Here is a 20398-nt window from a genome sequence, read left to right on the forward strand (position 1 = left end):
GGAAGCTCAAACCTGGACACTGAGTTTGGTTGGCTGCATCCTTAGCTTTAACCATATGAATTGGGAACATTTAGAAATCAAGGATACACGTGGCTTCTCTGGTGGTGCAGGGTTGTGTGCGTAGCCCAGCAACAGTTTTCAGTGTGGTGTCAGTTGAACAGAAGGTACCAGCGACATTGGGCTGTATTTTTCCCTGACCGTTTCCGGGACAGTGCTTGCTGACGATGAGCTTATCCTGCCTGAGAAAGCAAAGAATGGACTGGACGGAGCGGGAGTTGCTTAAAGCAGTTACTTGCCTTTTTCGCTGTCGAGCGTCCTTCCGAAGAGGAAGACGGTGCCAGCCATCACCGCTGCCAGAGTCAGGATCATCAAGAGCACAGCCCACCAGCGCGTCTGAGGGACAAAACCAGACCAGACCCCTATCATGAGGGCCATCCAAGCACCTTCCACCCCAGTGGGAACCAACGAGAGCTCTGAAAACCAAGCCCTGAATATATGTCCCCCATACTCCCTTCCACCGTGATACGCTTTCATCCACAGTGCTTTCCAGCCAATCATTCACTCCTGTGAGGGAGGATGTTGTTACCTTCATTTAACAGGTGGGGAACAGAGGAGAGGCAGGTGAAATGCCCATGGTCACAGGCGAGCCAGTGGTAGGAACCCCAGATCTCAAGCCCCCTGTGTGAACCGCTCACTCCCCCCAGACTTGTAGATCTACAGATCTAGGCCCAGGTCCTCAAAGGGGCCTGACTCCCACTGAAACCCTGGGCCCTGGTCACTCTGGGGGAGGGAGATGAGGGGGAAAAAAATCTCATGCAGCTGCTTACCTTCATCCAGGCTGAGATATCCTCCAGCTCGATGAAATCCAAGATGGAGTTCTTCACTCTGGCTATGGGTCCGTCTTCGTCCACGAGCCGACAGACGTGAAACTTATCGCAGTAGCCCATCCTGTCCCTGCAGGGCGTGCCTGGGGTCAGCGGGATGTGTGTGCCGTTGAAGTAACGCTCCAGCAGAGCAGAGGAGGTACTGGCACATGTGTGCGCTTGGCCTAGATCAGGGGGTTGAAAAGCACGACTTCAGGGTTCGACATCGATCCGTGTGCCGTTCTGCTGGTTTGTCATGTACTGGAGCATCGGGGCTGTCTAAGCTGCGTATAAATAGATCACTGAGCACCCTGGAGAGCCTTAATCCTATTATAAAAGGAAGCTTTGCGGTTGCTTTTTTACCTCGAGGTAGTAGGGCCGTGCTACAGCCAGCAAAGGTTACTGTGTCAGGGCATCCTTTTTCGAATACATTCCCCTGAGCTGCTCACTCCTGACAACTTCGCCCACAGCCCTTGTCCTCCCTCGTCCCCAGGCTGCTCCTCCTCCTCTCACTCTAGGAAAAAGCCACGCCAGGGCTTTTCAGGCAGCCAGACGGATTGCGTACCTGGCTGCTGGCAGCAGAGGTGGCATTTCTCCCGCCTGGACGTGCTAACGCAGTCGCATTGCTCCAGGCCGTGCTTGACGCAGAGGGATCCGAGGCAGAGCTACAGTATCATAAAAGAGCTGGTTTGAGGAATAAGCGATGGGATTTATGCTGGGGGAGGGAGGTTACCCAGGGGGAGGGATCTGTCCAGAGCAGAAGGACCCAGACCCTCAATAGTACTTAGGCACCTAACTCCTATTGAAATTGATGGGAATTAGGCACATAAATACCTTTGAGGATCTGTGCCAATGTGTAGGACTGAGCTTTTTATACAAATGCTGGTTCCATTTAATGGGGGGGAGGACAAATGTGTCCCTAAGTCCAGTCCGATTGGATCTAATTTCCAGTGAAAGGTGCCTGGTTGACTGGATTCTTCCATTCACCCACAGAACAAGCAGGGCCTCAGCAGCTGCAGAGCAAACCGTGAGGTGAATGGGTGGCCAGGATCACACTCTGGGTCTGTTTAGCCCAGTATCTTCCCTATGGCAGGGGCCAGAACCAGCTACTTCCGAGGAAGGTGGAAGAAACACAGGAGCAAGCACTTCTGGCGTAACCCGCTCACAGGGAATGCTGGTTCCGCACCCACGTTAATTAGAAGGTTGGGGTTTATGCCCTTATGCAGGGAGGCTTAAATCCCACCCAACGCTTTTGTTGCAGCTCTGGAAATCCCTGCTATGTAAAGGTTCAATCCCCTTTTTGACTGCTGCTAAACTCAGCCCCAGAGATCTCTAGTGGCGTTGAGTTCCGCGGGCTAATTGTGCCTAACGTGGGGAGAGCCAGCATTCCTGGTGCCCGTGCCGGACCTGCCCTGTGGATGATTAAAGGACTGCAGCCTCCAGGCCCGTCAATCATGCATTAAGCACGGTTATTGCCCAGCCATCGCTCTGGGCCTTTTCCCGCTCTTAGTTTCTCCACCTGCATCGGGCCCCTGGGGGTGCTTTGGTTGGCTCTGAGCACTAACCCCATTTAAGCAGATCCGGGTCCCCATGCTGCAGAGAGTGTAATTGGCTTTGGGAAGGGGAGCGGCGCATTCAGCTGTTAGTCCAGAGCAGGTGCTCTCAAAGGTGCAGTCCGTCTCCTCGTGGCAGAGCTCCCCTTGGCGTTTATAGACACATTCAGGGCTGCAGCACAGGCCCTGGCTTGAGCTGGAAGAGCGAGAAACGTACATGTAAGTAATCAACAATGTTACAGAGCAGCAGGCTCTGACCTGACCCATAACGGCCCTAGGCCAGCTCCCATGCTGCTCCTTGCTCTGGCCAGTGCGCGAGACCCTCCCAATTCATATGTAGGTGGGCTTGGTTAGCAGAGGTGGTGTTTGTCTGGCGGTTTGAGCATGGGGCCTTGGGAGCCAGGACTGCTGGGTGCTATGCCCAGTGCTGCAAAGGGAGTGGAGACTAGTGGTTAGAGCAGGGGAAAGGCAGTCAGGGCTCCTGGATTCTCTACCCAATTCTGCAACTGACTCGCTATCAAGTCGCTTCAACCCAGACCTTCCAAGGGATTTAGACACCTAAACTGATTTCAAGGGGAGTTAGGTGCCTAAATTTGAGGAGTGAGCCTCAGTTTCTGCCTCTGTCAAATGGGTCTAATAATACATAGAGGGGCAGGGATTAAAGAATGGATGTTTATAAGGTGCTCTGTGATCTCTGGATGAAGGTGCTGTAGAATTGGAGGCTGTGGCTTCTAGAATCAAATGGGAGAAGACGACAAGACCAGTAGCGTAACTGTACCCAGAGCCAGCCTTTCTCTCAGGATTGACTCAGGGAAGGTGCAGAGACTGTAGAGGGCTGGGGAAGAGCAGCCTTCTTGGAGCAAACCCAAGGGGCTTGCTTGGGCAGGAATTAAACACATCCTATGAGTGTTACTCTGCCTCCCTGCCCTGTCCGGCTTGTTCATCTCCTCCACCTGCCTTGTAGGCTGGAAGCTCTTTCAGGCAGGGGCTGTCATTTCCTAGATGTCCGTGAAGCCATCTGAGCTCTCCCAGGAGAGGATGGTTCAGTGATTTAAGCATCAGGTCTGAAAATGCCTAGATGCCGTGGAATCACAGGGTCAGATCCCAACAAGGGGTCAGATTCACAGTGCCACGTTCCGTGAGGTTTATTACATGGGAGCCTCTTGGACGCTTCTCGTAACTAACACAGCTCGCTCCCTGCAGTGCCCAGTGAGGGCAAGAATGCGCCCTCAAAATGCTCCTTTTAAGTGACCCTTGGCATCTCCAGCAAACTGCCATGTGCGGGGTTTTGGAATGACTGGGAGGGGAAAGAACCATTGATCAGGCACTGTAGACCAGTGGTTCTCAACCAGGGGTACGTGTACCCCTCGGGGTACACAGAGGTGTTCCAGGGGGTACAACAACTCATCTAGCTCTTTGCCTGGTTTTACAACAGGCTCCATAAAAAGCACTAGCGAAGTCAGTACAAACTAAAAGTTCATGCAGACAATGACTTGGTTATACAGCGAGATGTGCTGTGCAGTGAAATGTAAGTACCGTATTTATATTCCACTTGATTTATTTGATAATTATATGGTCAAAATGAGAAAGTCGGCCGTTCAGTACTAGCGGGCTGGGACACTTTTGTATTTTTATGGCTGATTTTGTCAGCAAGTCGTTTCGAAGTGAGGTGGAACTTGGGAGTAGGTAAGACTAATCAGACTCCTGAAAGGGGGACAGTCATCTGGAAAGGTGGGGAGCGCCTGCTGGAGACGCCTACCTGCACTGCACTCCTGGCTTCAGCCTACACCGGATGCCGTTTGGCTCCTTGGCAGCATAGCAGCAAGGGTCAGAGTCATTGTTGCCCGCGTCGCATTCCTCCCCTGGATCTACAATTTGATTCCCACAGATGGGGCGGTCAGTTTCTGCCAGGGGAGGAGGAAAAACAGGGAAACCATTGTGATGATGGCTCTCTCGAGATGCAGCCATCCCAGGTCAGATCATTGAACCAGCACGTCCAACAGTGGCAAACCTCTGATGCTTGGTGACAATAGCCAATGATGCCTTAAAGTTGATTTTTTACCATGATGTGTATTGCGGGAAGGGCCAGGGAAGAGCAGAATCTCTTATCAAGCCCGTGTCCCCTCTGCTTGTTCCCTGATGTGTGAGCTTTGCTTAACCTTTATTTTGAGCATATTTTGTCGTCGGTCCTAAAATTACTCAGCCCTTTTAGAAAGTCTAGCTGCAGTGGATCCCACTATGGTCTACAGTGTGTCTGAGGGAGTCTTTCCAAATCAGTTTCATGGAATAACCCCTTATTCCTCTAATATGGTACTGATAAAAGGAGAGACTGAACAATCTTCGTTGGTCCCTTCCAAATTTTAAATACCCCAGTCAAGGCCTCTCTGAATCGATCAATCTATCTATCCCTATGCACATCTCTCTCTTCTTCCCTCCCTCCAATACACACATCTGTTTAATCACCATAATATTCTATTCTAGTCTAATCATGAATCATCACCCCATAGCTGTGATATCCAGCTGCCTCTCCAGGATAACTAATTCTAGCTTTTGCAAATATTTTGCCATCTGTGAGACCTGCCTCCAACTCTGGTGAAGCAAAATCTACCCTTTTATTATAAATTACTTCCCAGATTAAGAGGTCTCTCAGCCCTGAGCAAAAAACCCTGAATTATCTGCAATGCATGCTGGGTGGAATTTAAACGATTCAAACACAGCTACCGGGTCTTACCAACGAAGCACCTGTCCTTCTTGGCTCTTAGGATGTTCCCGATGTATTCAGTGCTGCACGGAGAGAATTTGTCATTGTTGTGCTGCCATCCATCCGTGGCGTAGCTGAACATCAGGTAGTTCCCATGCGCGGTGTCGAAGCTGAAACGGGTGCATTCCTCGCTCTCATCGTGCTGAAACAGAAGATCAGACTCTTTGAATACAGGAAGAGAGATCACGCTGATTCGATTGTCTGAACATAAAAATGTGGTTAGAATCTAAGAGGCCCTTAGATGTTCATGTACAGTACAATCCTTTCATGTTATTAAAATGTAACAGAATCATAACAACACATGGCTATAGCACATTTCATCTCAAATTGTGTCACAGACTTTATACAGAGAGTCAGTGTCATCTAGCATCCTAGGCTTCAAAAGCCCTGGGTTCCAGTCCTGGCTCTGCCCTCACCTGCTGGGTGACCTTGGGCAAGTCCCTTCCCTGCTCTGTGCCTCAGTTTCCCCTCACAACCTTTGGCTTGTCTATTTTTAATAAAATCCAAGAAAACACCCCCAAAAGCCCCTCCCCCAAGCAAAGTTCTGACCCCAAAAAGGGAGAAGTGCCACAGACTCTGCAAAATCTGCTAGGGACTTCGCTATTGCTATTGATTTGACGTGGAAGGTGCTTAGACAGCAGGATAAAACCCTGAGATAGACAAATATTTAGACAGTAGGCTCTTCAGAGCAGAGACTGGGTATATACAGCACCTAACACAATCAGTCTCTCATCTCAGTTGGGCTCTGCAGCAACACTGTGTTGTTGTTAATATAATTATATTTCATATTAACAATATATTATTCATAATACAATGTGTAATGAATAACAACAACAATAATAAAGCAACGGCACAGGAATGACTCACTCAACCAAATGCAGCCACCTCTGGGGTAGAACACAGCAGCCCAACACCACCCAGTCTCATCATCCACCTGCTGCCATCCCTGATAGTTGCTCTCTTCAGTCAACTTTTCCAGCATCTCAGGGATCAGTGAGGATCCTGAGGAAGACCCTGCAAAAGGGGCCATGGGATCTTTAACACTTACCCCGAGCAGGCAAGAGCTTGGGTTTTAGCATCTCTCCTGGAAGCGCAGCTCAGCACAGCCCAGCAAGTCACTGTATCTGTCTCATGGAATCTGAGTCTAGACTTAAACCTCTGGTTCAGGGGAGCTAGTTATTGTAAACCTGAGGTCAGCCCCTCTCACTCAGCGTCCACACAAGCATAGCTCAGACCAGGAAGGTAAACTCACCCCTCATTCCAGTGGTGTTGCCAAACCGAGACACAAGCTAGTAACCCAGCAATGCAAACTCCACCGTTCTTTCCCATTGCAAATCACAATGAAATATTCCAAAGCCCTGGACTTCGTCATACAAGCCAATAAGTTAATTCAACAGCAATATATTAGCAGTATAAACCTAGCCATTCATGACCAAAGCTCCAGCCACACACCCTCCCGGAGGCGTGCTAAAGCATTTGAATGCCGGTGCACCAAGCTTCCTTGAAGCAAGAGTTTGAAAAAACTAGGCAAAAAGCCCAGGCTGCAAGGTTTGGGGGTGCTCAGAATCCAGGGTTTGTTCCGGACACATTTCCAGGACTAAGGTGTATCCCTGTTTAGGGCCAGATCCCAAATCAATGGAAAGATACCTAGTGACTTTACTGGATTTTGGAACAGCCCTGTGGGAAATGAACTTGGGCCAGTGACTAAGGTATTGGCATAGGGCTCCTCCAGACTTGGGTTCGATGCCAAATTCCCCATGTGAGCTTGCATCGGCTCTGTACCTCAGTTTCCCTGCCTGTAGCAAGGGGGTGAAGATGCTGACCTGTGTTTGTAAAGTGCTTTGAGATCCCTGGGAAATGCAACGTATTAGTGCAGTTCTCTCCGCCAAGCATCTGGTTCGGCTGGTTGTCAAAGGGGAGGCTTCCAGGCCAACACCTCCCTTTGCTTTTCAGTGTCACTCCCACTGTGTCATGCACCCGCTGTACTCACCGGAGCTCCCACACTGTGGCCGAGTTCATGGGCCAGCGTGAGATGGAGAATCCTAGGAGGCAAATATTGGCCATATTTCTGCAGCGTGATCAAGCCAGTGTTCAGAGACACCTCCTTGTCCCGGAATTTCCTGTGCTTGGAACATATCCCCCCCAGGTCGCCTGACACAGAAAGGAAAAACAGACGGTCTCGGTGACGCCAGCCGGAAAAGCAGGGAGCCAAGCGCCTGGGTCTGGAAGCTGCTCAGAGTGCAGAACTCCTGCAGTGGCTTTTAGGTACTACAGGAATATGAACAGCAGCGGCAGGTTTCAGTTTCCTATCAGAGGAGAACTCAGTGCTGCAGAGGGCCTGCGCTTTCCGAGCGCTGCTGGTTTATAACACCTGTCCTTGAGCAGAGATGGTCACGAACAGCATGCAGGCAAGGCCTCTGTCGGAACTCGCTGCCCAGATGCCAATGCTGCAAGCAACTCGTCCCCAATAATCAACTCTAGTTAGAGACACTCAGAGCAGAAACTCTCTTGCTATTTGCAACAGCTCCTCCACGTGAGCCTGCATCACAAAGCCAAACAACACATTTCTGTAGCCACTACACACGGAGCACATGCTAAGAAAAAGAACACTTAACAGTGTAACTTGGTGACTCCAGTAACACTGATGACCCCACTTTTCATTGGACAAAACATTATACAAATCACGAAAAGCTCTTTCTTACCAGCTTGTCCATTAAAAGCAATCCCAAGAACTCCGCTGTAATCTCTGTCAGTGAGGAGATAGGAGAGACAATAGCTATTCCAGTTAGACTTGGAGTGCAGCATCAGCAGCATTTCTGGGCCGATGAAAGGTGATTCCATAGAGCCAGAAGGATCATTCTCCTGGATTATCTGCAGAATGGACACAACGCTAGCAAGCCAGCCAGGCGGTTACTGCCTGTGGCGCAGGGTAGGGGAGATTGTTCCTAGTCACATTTCACAGAGGTCGCCCAATGAAAACTGCAATTGCTACCATCATAAATTAGTTTTGAATGCGCAACCTGAGAGTGAAGGACCCCTGACCCATCCAGGTCCCTTCAAATCACCTCTCGTCAGGGCCCGTGCAACCATTTAGGTGACCTAGGTGGTCGCCTAGGGTGCTGGGATTTGGGGGGCGCCATTTTCTTCAGCAGCGACCATGGCAGCCAGATCTTCGGCCACCCCGGTCGCCGCTGACATTTAGGCGGAGGGAGCTGGGGCAGGGGAGCACGGGGAGGGCCGCCTGCAGCAAATGGGGGGGGGCGGCACGCAGGGGAACTCCCCGCCCCAGCTCACCCCTGCCCGGCCTCCTCCCCGAGCACGCCGTGGCTGCTTCACTTCTCCCGCCTACCAGGCTTGCGGCGCCAATCAGTTTAGGCGCCGCAAGCCTGGGAGGCGGGAGACGTGAAGCGGACACGGCGTGCTTGGGGTGCTCGTGCGCGGAGCAGGGGTGAGCTGGGGCGGGGGGGGTGCCTCAGGGCGGAGGGTGGGGGGTGGGGAGCTGCCGCAAGGGGGGTGCCTCAGGGCAGAGGGGGGGAGCTGCCGCGGGGGAGCGCCTCAGGGCGGGGGCGCAAGGTGGAAGTTTCGCTTAGGGCACGAAACATCCTTGCACCGGCCCTGCCTCTCGTCATGCCAGTTTTCATTCACCTCCACACTTGCCCGCTAGAAAATTCAATCTGAAATCCATCTGTCCTGGTGTTTGAGTTTTGAGACAAACCCAGCCCTAAGTGCCCAGTCAACTTACATTTAGGGTTTTCACTTTGAAGTCGATGTGCCTGATACCGTCAAAATTTGCGCCTTCATAAATTGCATTCACAGCTTTTATGTAGCTAGCAATCTGCAGGGGAGACAAATGTTCATATGACCAAAAAAACCACCCACGCTTTTTGTGACTGGAGCACACGAGTGGGACTCAGAAGATCTGGGTTTTATTCCTGGCTCTGCTATGGGCCTGCTGAATGACCTTGGGCAGGTCATGTCAACTATCTGTGCCTCAGTTTTCCCATCTGTAAAATGGAGATATTAATACTGACATCCTTTGTGACGCGCTCTCAGATCTGCTGATGAAAAGCACTCGATGAGAGGGAGGGATTATTTTTATTCTCCTCACATGTGAACTGACCAGAAGCATAAAGGGATAACTGAGCATTGGCCAGGGTTGTGAGTTCAATCCTTGAGGGAGCCATTTAGGGATTTGTCCTGCTTTGAGCAGTGGGTTGAACTAGATACCTCCTGAGGTCCCTTCCAACCCTGATATTCTATGATTAATAAATATTAATTAAAAACACCCAGTTTTCTTACCTGAGCAATCACTGCTTCTATGGTGCCAAATCTTTGGTAGAACAAGTAGTCGGCTTGAAGGTACAGCAGGCAGGACGTCCTAGAGTAATCCAGACTCCTTCTCTGCCTCTCCAAGGTTTCTCCCTTTTCCACAAGAGTTAAGAAGTGTGTTGTAAAATCCTCAGTTAAAGTTGAACAAAACAGCAGCAACTTCAGTTAGGAACATTCAGCAAAGTCAAGGGGATTGACGCAGGTGCATAAAGCCAAGTATGTGCTTAATGCTCCGCTGAACAACGATGCTTTGCTAAATCAAAGCCAATGGCACTGGCTGAGTGGATCAGACCAGTGGTCCCCTCTAGTTCAGCATCCTGCCTCCGAGAATGGCCAGAACGAGCTGGTCCGGAGGAAAGTGCAAGCACAAGTGGATGTTTATGGACTAGCCTGCCACAGTTTGCTCACAGAGGAAATTCCTTCCTAGGACTCACGTTAACCTTTAAATGTGTTCCAGTTCATCTGGGTTCCCATCCTGAGACCTGCCTTCAAAACCAACCCAAAACTTCAAAGCCAAGTTCGGCTGAAAGCCACCCACGTTTTGGCTGGTGTCCGGTGGAAGCCAGAGACCGATGAGCAGCTGACTGGCAAACCACAATGTCGCGTGTTTCAAAGGGCTTTCGCCTCCCTCTGCAGCATGGGGCACCGGCATATCCCACCTAATCAATTCCCTGCCATTGCAGGGGCATGGGGCAAGGGTGCACCTCATTGTCTCCTGCTCTTTGCCCGTGGCGCACACAGTTTATCTCCTGAGAACTGGGGTGCTTTGATCTAACTAAGGTTACTCGGCTCAATAGAGGGGTATCTGGCTGAAATGTAATGGCCTGTGGTATACAGGAGGCCAGACTAGATGTATCTAATGGGCCCTTTGCACCTAAAACTCTATGAAATTATGAGATGAGACTGATGCAGCTTGGCCCAGGGTTTTGGAATTATAATTTGTCTCGAGACTCAGGGATTTTGTTTGCCTGCACTAAATTAAATATGGACTCGAACAACTGCCTCTCCCCTCTCCTCCCTGCATCTTAACTCTCCCAAATAAAGCTGGTAGAAAAGTTTCACATTTTGAAATTTCAATGAACTTTTGAATTGGGGTGGGGGGGAGCAGGAGAAAACTATTGATGGCATATTTGCAGTCTCAACCCCCCCCCCCCCCCCCCCCCCCCCCCCCCCCCCCCCCCCCCCCCCCCCCCCCCCCCCGCCATGCACACACTTTTTGTCTCCATTTTTTAAAATTTCAGATTTCGGACAAAATTGCAAATTTCAAAAATTCCCCAAAAAACCTGGGGAATGTTTCAAAATAAATTTTTTTAACCAACCAACTCTTCTCCCAAATGCTGAGGAGGTTCTGAGCTGGACCCCACATTCTCAGCCATATCATTAGCCTCTTGTCTCTTTCTTGCTGGGAACCCACAGACCATAACAGTTAGCTAGGAAGGAGAGAGCCACGCCTCTGAAAAGCTAAGTCCTTAGAATTCCATCGTGTCACATTTTACACAGACATTGTATTCAGTGAATTCAAAGCAATCAAAGCCCCAGGCAGTCTTTTTTTTTTTTTTTGCAGCACAATCATTGCTTAAAATTATTTCATTTCCACTCAAGATGCTTCTCTTCAATTTCACTTCACCTTCAATTTTAGCTCTTGCTGGAAATTCCGCAAGACCTGATGCGTTCCCCTGATCAAAGAAGCAGAGGCTGGATCTTCTAAAATGGAATAATCTAGAGCAGAAATTCAGATGTTACTCAAAGAAATATCACAATGGGATGGTACGCAAAACGAGCGACATCACTTCCAGACAGCCCTGGGCAATATTGAGAGGGCTTGTGGCAGAGGATTGTGCATCAGGACTCCAGGGCTCTATTTCCAGCTCTGGGAGGGCAGTGAAGCCCAGTGGCAAGCACAAGAGTAGACTGGGAGTCAGGACTCCTGGGTTCGTTCCCAGCTCTGCCACTGACTAGCTGGATGACCGCAGGTGTGTCAGTTCATTTCTCTGTGCTTCAGTTTTCCCATGTGCAAAATGGAACATCAGAATGCACCGTTGGAAGGGGATTGGCGAGTCTTACTGACTGTAGTCAGTGTTTACGAAATCCTTAGAGGTCAAGCGGGGGAAGGCGTTGTTACTGAAGAGCAAAGGGAACAGGCCACGACGGCCAGGGAAACTGAAGTGCCAAACATCGTTTGACTACGTTCAGTCGCGCCGAAGCCCAGGCGAGGACTCACCGATGTCGCTCTCATGGTGGATGAGCGCATGGGCTGGAGACGTCGCGCGGCTGGTGGACGCGCCCGGTGCCTCCACGTAGTAGGTGCCGTTCTTGGTTCTGATAAACCCTTCAAAAACGCCATTGATGATGGCACCGTGGCAGAAAGATCCAGGCTCATCTGTTTTGCAGGCATCCAGACATAGACAATGAGAAGGAAGCTTGACCTGGTTCCCCGCGGTAACTGAAGGGCCTGCCTGGGGTTAATAACCACTGAGCAGCTGTTCACATCTGGGCCAGGACTGGCCCCTGCATTCTGGGTATAGCTCCTCACCAAGGTGTGGAGCAAAAAGCAACATCATTCCAGAGCCCACTGCCGTGGCTGTTGTAGCAGGGAGGGCATGAAACCCTCTGCCCCTGCCAATTCTAGCACTCTGGGCTTGCCACAGCGTTCGGGCTCCAGCGTCGCTCACGGCTGGGGTTGGTGGTTTGCCTGCTACAATGGCCACGGCGGGTCACTCCAGGGCAAATCAACTGGCTCCCTATCCTCCGGACTCCCTGCAACGTTCCCCTCCACTGCTGATCCCAACGTTCCAGGACGCATCAGACTGAACTCGCTCCCCCCCTCCCCAATGCAATAAGGCTTGTCCGCTGGCTGGCTCCTGGGAACGTGGGCAGTGCCCGGCATAATCAAACCAGGTGCTCAAATCGCTGTCAGTAAGGATGGGAGCTGCATTACTGTCTGTGGAACGAGTCTGATGGGGCTCAGTTAATGTGCCAGCTGGTAGGTGCCCACAGCACAAAACCACCAGCACAACTAAGCGGAAAGACCTGAAGGAGAAGTGGGGGCCTGCAGACGGAGCTCCCATCTCCTCCAGGTCGGAGGATCAGGCTGCATGCCCTGCTCTGACCATCCTATCGCAAGGATTTCATTCTGCAGGGCTGCGTCTAATTTTTACCTTGCAAGACACCAGAATAAATGAAAGAAACGTCTGCAGGCTCTGAGGTGGCCTTCCCGGTTAGCTCAAAGTCTCTGGCGAAAGCACTCGTGTCCCTGCTTAACTGCAGCTTGAATGTCCTGGAAGGTAAGCGAAATGGTGAAGAGTCGGTTACAGGACTTCAGGGGTCCTGGTCTGTGATTGGAGCTCCCAGGCGCTACCACAGTACAAATGATCAGTACTAATAACGCTGTGCATACAATCAATGTATTCCCTCAGTTCCTGCAACAAAAGTGAAGGTCCCGACGGTACAGAGCACCTTGATTTCCGATTATTATTGGGCTGCAAACCACAGGAGCTTTCAGCCAAGATTTACCCATATGCATACACTGTCCCACAAAGACATGGAATAACTTGACACAACACCCCATATTCATCCTAGTAATATTATGATATGATTCTGGCATAGCTGTGATGCATTTTGTACAAGATGGGTCATGTCAGGTGTCATTGGAAAAGTTATGATTTGCTGAACAGGATTATCCTATTTGTATGCGTGTATCATTTTTGTATCTGAAGTTCTGACTCTGAACTATGGATCTGCATTTCGAATGGGCTTACTCTGGAAAACACCCACAGTCAGCCTTTCAGGTACAACAGTGAAGAAGTCAGACAGTGCTAATGGCTCATCAACAAAGACAATGGGCTGTGGAAGAGCTGAACCTTCGTGTGAACGTTTCGGCCAGCCCGTAAGTACAGGTCGGTCGCATCTTATGCGCATTTAACATGCGCGATTTCAGCTTTACGCGGTCGGCAAAAACAAAAACAAAAAAGAGAAAAATAACAATTGTAATATGTACCCGTAGTGTAGGCGATCCCGCCCGCCATTACACTCAATGTCATTTTGACTAGACGCAATTTTCGCTTTACGTGCTGACTGCAGAACGGAACCCCACCGTAAGATGCGACAGACCGGTAATGGCTTCTATAACTCTTCAAGACACTTCTTCCACAGAAGGTCTTTGAAGGAACACGCCCAACCAATTCCATTGTGTTCACAAAACTTTCCCCGTTCATTCTGGGAGCCTTAATTGCTATGTACGAACACAAGATCTTTGTTCAAGGAGTTGTGTGGGATATTAATAGCTGTGACCAGTGGGGAGTTGAGCTTGGAAAGCAGTTGGCTAAGACCACATGACTCTGAACTCCATTCTGGGGTGTCAGTTAGGGTGACCAGATAGCAAGTGTGAAAAATCGGGACAGGCGGTGGGGGGTAATAGGTGCCTATATAAGACAAAGCCCCTAATATCAGGACTGTCCCTATAAGATCAGGACACCTGGTCACCCTAGTGTCAGTATTTTTTCACAAACTGGTCCGGCAACCAAGTTTGAAACAAAGGGTTCCTGCCACATGCTAAAGCTATATAAGGCAGGGAGTGACATCCTCAGTTCTTTACTCCCCAACAACTGAACGCCTAAGAGGAGCTCCAAAAGAAAAGGACTTGGCGAGGGGGTGGGGATCCCCAGCTGCAAAGCAAATGTAGCTTGTCCCTTAAGAACCTGCAAGCCTGCTTGTATCATCAGCCAGGGTGAGAATTTACTAAGTCACACCCTATCTTTCTAGTATCTTAGGCTTAGTTTGCATTTTTGTTTATTTACTAGGCAATCTGCTTTGATCTGTTTGCTATCACTCAAAATCTATTTTTGTAATTAATAAACTTATTTTATGGTTTAATCTAAACCGGTACATTTGGAGTGAAATGTGTGGGACTCGTGTGTTGCTTTTCCCTCCCCACATTAAGGGATGGGCGAAGTCTATGAGCTTACGCTGTGCAGTTCCCTGTGCAGCGCAAGATGGTGTACTTTTGGGTTTGTCCTCCAGCCGGGGGTACGTGGCTGGTCAGAGAGTCTGCAGCAGGGTGCGTCCCGGCCTGTGTGAATGCTGGTGGAAGTGTAAGACCGGGAGCAGCTTGTCACCTGGGCTGGTGGGTCAGGGGGGCTCAGTGATACTCCAGTTCCAGGTGGCACCCCGGGGGGAACCCGTCACAAACGTACCTCTGATAGGCTTGGAATTCTAGCTGGATGATTTTTTCATGCTCTTCGGTCGCTCTTTTTGCCCTCTGGTGCATCCGTTCTAAAGCTGCTCTGTCATAAGCCACTTTCTCCCGGTACTTTACGAACGGCCTTAAATACTCAACGCTATTGACTAAAAAGGGAGGAAAAAGACATAAAAAATGAATGTAGGTTTTGAAACGAGTAGGTTTTGCATTGGCTCTGCTCCTTGCGGAGGAAGAAATGGCCTAGTGGTTAAAGCACAGGGCTGGGAACTCGGCGGGGGGGGGGGGGCGTCTGCACTGCAGCTGCGGGCAAACCTCCCAGCCTGGGTAGACTGACTTGTGCTAGCTCCGCTCCAACTAGCACGCTAAAAATAGCCACCTGGACATGGCTGCCTGAGTCCAAGCCCGCCTGACACCCTGAGTCTGAGCTTGGCTAGCCTCTGCCACCACGGCCACACGGCTCTTTTCAGCGTGCCGGCACAGGTCCGTCTACCTGGGCTAGAAGCCACGCTCCCTTGTGCCGGGTAGGCAAACCTTAAGAGGCTTGTGTTCCGTTCCTGGCTCTGCCAGAGATTTCTTGTGCGACTTCGTTGCCTCAGTTTCCCTGTTTGTAACAACAGCAGGTGCTCGAGAGACTTAAGGGCGACCTAGTCGCGTACAGTGTTAGAGCTGGGTGAGACTTAAATAACCCACTTAATAAGCCCTCTCCCAGCCCTGCTCCCTCAACAAAAATCTGCTTGTCATGGATAAAGCTGACTTGCTAGTTCTCCACAAAGGGCTCACGACTGCAGTCCCTGCAGAACCAAAACAGTTTTGCCCTCACAAAGGCTGCAGTGACCTTGCACAAAGTTTCAGCTTAGGTGTGTGATGCCTGAATGCAATTCTCCCCTTTCCATCCTGACAGAAGAAAGAGCAACGGTCTCAAGCTGCAGGGGGGGAGGTCTAGGTTGGACATTAGGAAACACTATTTCCCTAGGAGGGTGGTGAAGCACTGGAATGGGTTACCCCTAACCGGTCCTCTAATGAACAGTTCGTAATGACTTACGCCCCTTTCACACTAGTCTTACATCAGGGGCCGCAGAGGTTACTCCTCATTTACACTGAGGCCAGATTGCACTAAAGCCCCATCACTTTGGCAGACTATTTCCCTCCTTGCACAGAGGCCCATATAAGACCCAGCTAAGGAATCCTGACGGGACCTGGCTTGGTTCCTTTGCGGACAGGGCTGCTGCCAGCCGGCTGGCAGCCTCTGCTGTGAGGAAACAGCATTTGCAGTCATTCCTCGCTGCACTTCTCAGATATCAAACCAAGAGAAAAATAAGCAAAAAATTCTGCCTACCTGAGCCGCCGCTTTGGGCAATGACCATGCTGCAGAGAGCTAAACTAGCAAAGCACCGAGAAGCAATCATGGCGTTGGCAGAGGTACCTTCCGTTTGAGGTGCGTCAAGCGAAGGGATTCTTCACCCCAGGGCGTAGTTTACAGGGAAATGCATCATCGCTCATGACCCTGCCTGCACAGACTTGCTTAGAAGTGCTGAAGAGTTTGCATTCTAGGGGTGAGATTTTTTTCCAAAGCAGGCAGGTGGCGACCCACGCTCTGCTCCCATTGACTTCATCGGGAGCAGAGTGAACCTAGTGTTGAATTCTCAAAACAAACTTCAGCGTTGGGCCTTCATTCAGCAGTATAGGTCTGTCTCCTTTAATGGGAATTAGAATTGCTTTATTTTCCCATTGGGGCTTTTACATGCTTCAGCTGATTTCACGTTAGGAGAAGGGAGAGCTACAGACTGTTAGGAAACTTGTCCTGCTGTTGCTGAGGCGGCAGCTGGGTTTGTGGAGAGTAACTCAGCAGTACATGTGGAACATGGCAGCAGCATTCAGTTCATCTGTATTTTTTTGGGTAGTAAATACATTTAAAATACGTCTGGTCTAAATTTCCAAGAGCGATTTGTTGATTTGGGATGCCCAACTTGAGGCACCTGAAAGGACTCCCATCTTCCAAGTGTGGGTGCGGCTCACTTTTTGAGAATCAGCCCCCTTTTCAAGGTATCACACATTTGCTCTGAGTGGCAAGGTAAGGGGGTGGGGTATTGGATAAGGGGCAGGGAGTCCCAGGGGGCAGTCAGGGGATAGGGAACAGGGGGTGTTGGATAGGCATGGGAGTCCTGGGGGCCTGTCAGGGGGCCGGGGTTTGGGTAGGGGTTGGGGCAGTCAGGGGACAGGGAGCAGGGGGTTGGATAGGGAGTGGGGTCCTGAGGGGGCGGTTAGGGGTGGAGGGTCCCAAGAGGGGGCGGTCAGGGACAAGAAGCGGGGGGAGGGGTTTGGATAGAGGGCAGGGGAGTTCGGGATGGTGGTCAGGGGTGTGGATGGTTGTTGGGGGGGGGGAACAGAGGGTTGAATGGGGGCAGGGGTCCCAGGGGGCAGTCAGGAAGGAGAGGGGGTTGGATGGGGCAGCATGGGGCAGTCAGGGGACAGGGAGAAGGGGTGGTTGGATGGGGTAGGGGCTCCAGGGGGGCTGTCAGGGAACGGGGGGGGGGGCAGATGGATGGGGCAGGAGTCAGGGAGGGGCAGATAGGAGGTGGGTGCCAGGCCATGACCCCCTCCCCTAACCGGTCCTCTATACAATTTATGAAACCAGCTGTGGCCCTCGGGCCATAAAGTTTGCCCCCCCCCGCTCTAAATAGACAAGACAGATTAGGGGGGGAGGATATAAAGAGGTTGAAGTGTTGGGATGCTTGTTGCAGTTGTTCAAAACAGCTGCCAGCTCTAATGCAGCTCGATTTCTCAGGCTGCAACCAAGCTGGCTGCACTTTTTGGCATTTGGAGCATTGCAGAACATGTTGAACCGTTAGTCATTTACATGCACTGCCTTGAATAAGGCCTTATAGGTTATCAAATCCACCTTTAAAATGTCACCGATTTGGTACCAAGTGTTACATGGACTCCTGCTGCTATTTCGGAAAGGGTTGTGCGTATACATTGTTTGCAGTGTTGTTCTAGCCAGTTGGTCCCAGGATATTAGAGAGACAAGGCGGGTGAGATCAAAACCACCATGTAGCTTGAAAGCTCGTCTCTTTCAGAAACGGACATTGGTCCAGTAAAAAATATTGCCTCACCTACCCTGTGTGTATACCAGGGGTAGGCAACCTATGGCCCAAAGGCAGCACATGAGCTGATTTTCAGTGGCACTCTCACTGCCTGGGTCCTGGCCACCGGTCCGGGGGGCTCTGCATTTTAATTTAATTTTAAATGAAGCTTTTTAAACATTTTAAAAACCTTATTTACTTTACATACAACGATAGTTTAGTTCTATATTATAGAATTATAGAAAGAGACTTTATAAAAACGTTAAAATGTATTACTGCCACGCAAAACTTTAAATTAGAGTGAATAAATGAAGACTCGGCACAGCACTTCTGAAAGGTTGCCGACCCCTGGTGTATACGGTCTAATATGGCCACCTAATGGAATCAGGGAGAAATGCAACTTGTCTTCTGAAACCCCTCAGAGAAAAATCTACACTAAGCTTTCATCTTGAATGTAATTCCTGTTTTCAGATGCAGCAAACCCCACAATAGGGTTAGAAATGGCAGTGCCTCTTTGGAGGTTTGCTCTACAATCTAATTCACCTCGGAATGCACCTGAGATTGCAAACACTTATGGTTCTTTTCTGACTGACCAGTGTAAATAATAAAATAAACCAACAGAAACAATTTAGAATAAGTTGATTTTATTGTGTGCTCAGTATCCACTCCCGGTTTGGGATAAACTCCTAAGTCAATTTACTTGCCTGAGAGAGACTCTGAACTGTATCAATTACTAGATGCAGAAAGATGCTTCTCATCTTTAGCTGTAGGATTTAAATAACACCCAACGTGCTACACAGTAATAACACCCATCTCCTGATAGTACTTTTCAGCAGTAGATTGCAACTTGTTTCCCCAACAGCGATATCACTAGCCTGTCCACAAAACCCTCCAATGATGGGGATTCCACAACTTACCAGCTCTACCAACAGTCAGTAGCCCACTGGTCGTCAATCATTGTGAAATGTATGTACCGCTAATATTCAAGGAATTGTGTGTTTATACTGAAAATTATGTTCTTAAGGCAGATAACCAGGAGGTGACTTGTCTCGGACAGGGGTAAAAGCTGCTTATCTCCCTGTCTGGTCATTGTCTCTCCCTCACCATGTAGGCCTATTTGCAAACTGAACCAGATTAATAGATTGCAAAATCTACAAGATAGGAGTATACAGGGAAAAACAATGGGGTGTGAGGGTGGGGGAACATATGGTCTGATTTATCCGGGGGTGCAAACAGGCATCTAGGATCTTTCACCAAGGAGGCAAGCTGACAGCACAACTTGTCTCATGAATAGAAGATCACAGCCAAGCCTAGCTGTAAAACATTGGAAGGACTGTGGATGAGCACTGTCCAGCATGACTAGCCTCTAGAATGCACGTTGATTTTATTTTCTATGTAACCATTTGTCCCCAATCACTTGAATCTCTGTACATCATTACAGAAACTGTAAACACGGGTAAGGACTGCAGCGAAGCCATGAACACTGTACAGAGAGTTTCCAGCAGCACAGGAGGGCTTGGTTGTCGGAGTCAACCTGTAGAGAACACACAGCCTGCATAGGTCCAGAGGGGAGCTTGTGTGTTGCCGGAGCCGGTGAGTTGGGCTCTGTCGTGAATAGACAAGACTTCCCCCCAGCTAAGGGCAGGCGGCAGAGAGGTGCATCACAACCCTAGGTACCCTCAGGAAGCATCACAGGAACTCCTGTGAGGGAGGAGGCCCACAGACAGGGCAGGGTCAGCAAGCAGGCTGGTTGGAGAGGGGAGTACTGCTGAAGATACACGGGGGCGAGAGGGCTCCATAAAAGGCACTGGGAGATGGAGCGGAGGGTCATGAACAAGGGGCTGAGGACAAAGCAGGAGTAGGAGGTCACAAGGGATATGGGAGGAGGGGGGAGGGAAGGGACCCAGGGGAAACAGGCTGGCCAGGCTCTGCCGGGAAAGGGTGACAGTGGAGTGGGTGTTGCTTCCCCAGCCGAGCAGAGCGTAGGGTCCCGAGACCACACGGTGGGTTGCCCCCTGGGGTAAATGCCTGATTCCCAGTTCTAGGCAGTCGTCAGCGTGACTGTGATGTGACTCACATCCATGCACTGCAGTATCCTCTTGTATCTGTCCTACAGCTCATACTTACAGTGCATGCAATGACGGATCCTCATGGGGTCTGGCTCCCAGGCCCTTCACTATGTTGGGAGTGTGGAGTGGCACCTGCCACCGCCACATGTTGTGGGAGCAAGGACACCCAAGCTTCCCTGCCTTATGGCTCCCACTCTCTTCTGCCCCTTTCAGTTTCTCTCCTTTATATGGCCCAGGTGCCTTCTCTTAAGCCCAGCTGGGAAGCAGCTGACAAGTCCCAGGTGTACTGGACCCTGGTCAGTCACCCTGTAATTAGGTGTTTGCAGCAGACGGGTCACTCTTCTGGCCACCAAAAATGTAAAAACAAAAAAGCCTCTAAATGTGTTAAGCTGAAGAGGCTTTTGCATGCAAGAGAGACACATACTGCTGTGCCTGCACCAGAGTTCGGGAGGGTTGCAGAAACAGCCCGAGAGCGACCTCAGAGATCAGAAGGGGCAGGGAGTGAACCCAGCATGCAGAGCCCAGCTCCTGGGCCAGGCAGAC

The 20398-nt window shown here is 50.3% G+C and overlaps 1 protein-coding gene across 1 annotated transcript; it reads right to left on the minus strand.

The window, feature by feature from the left end:
• Window positions 1-288: 288 nt before the first annotated feature.
• LOC123356065 (disintegrin and metalloproteinase domain-containing protein 10-like) lies at window positions 289-16109 on the minus strand. Its single transcript, XM_044999034.1, has 15 exons — window positions 16040-16109; window positions 14699-14849; window positions 12665-12783; window positions 11728-11886; window positions 11134-11225; window positions 9477-9599; window positions 8920-9012; window positions 7880-8048; window positions 7168-7328; window positions 5148-5319; window positions 4176-4320; window positions 2429-2612; window positions 1429-1528; window positions 828-1048; window positions 289-393 (listed from the first exon to the last, which is right to left on the minus strand). The coding sequence occupies exons 1-15, from the start codon at window positions 16107-16109 to the stop codon at window positions 289-291; spliced, it is 2064 nt and encodes a 687-aa protein (XP_044854969.1).
• Window positions 16110-20398: the final 4289 nt, after the last annotated feature.

Source organism: Mauremys mutica, chromosome 24 (genome assembly GCF_020497125.1).
Source record: "Mauremys mutica isolate MM-2020 ecotype Southern chromosome 24, ASM2049712v1, whole genome shotgun sequence".
Taxonomy (NCBI): domain Eukaryota; kingdom Metazoa; phylum Chordata; order Testudines; family Geoemydidae; genus Mauremys; species Mauremys mutica.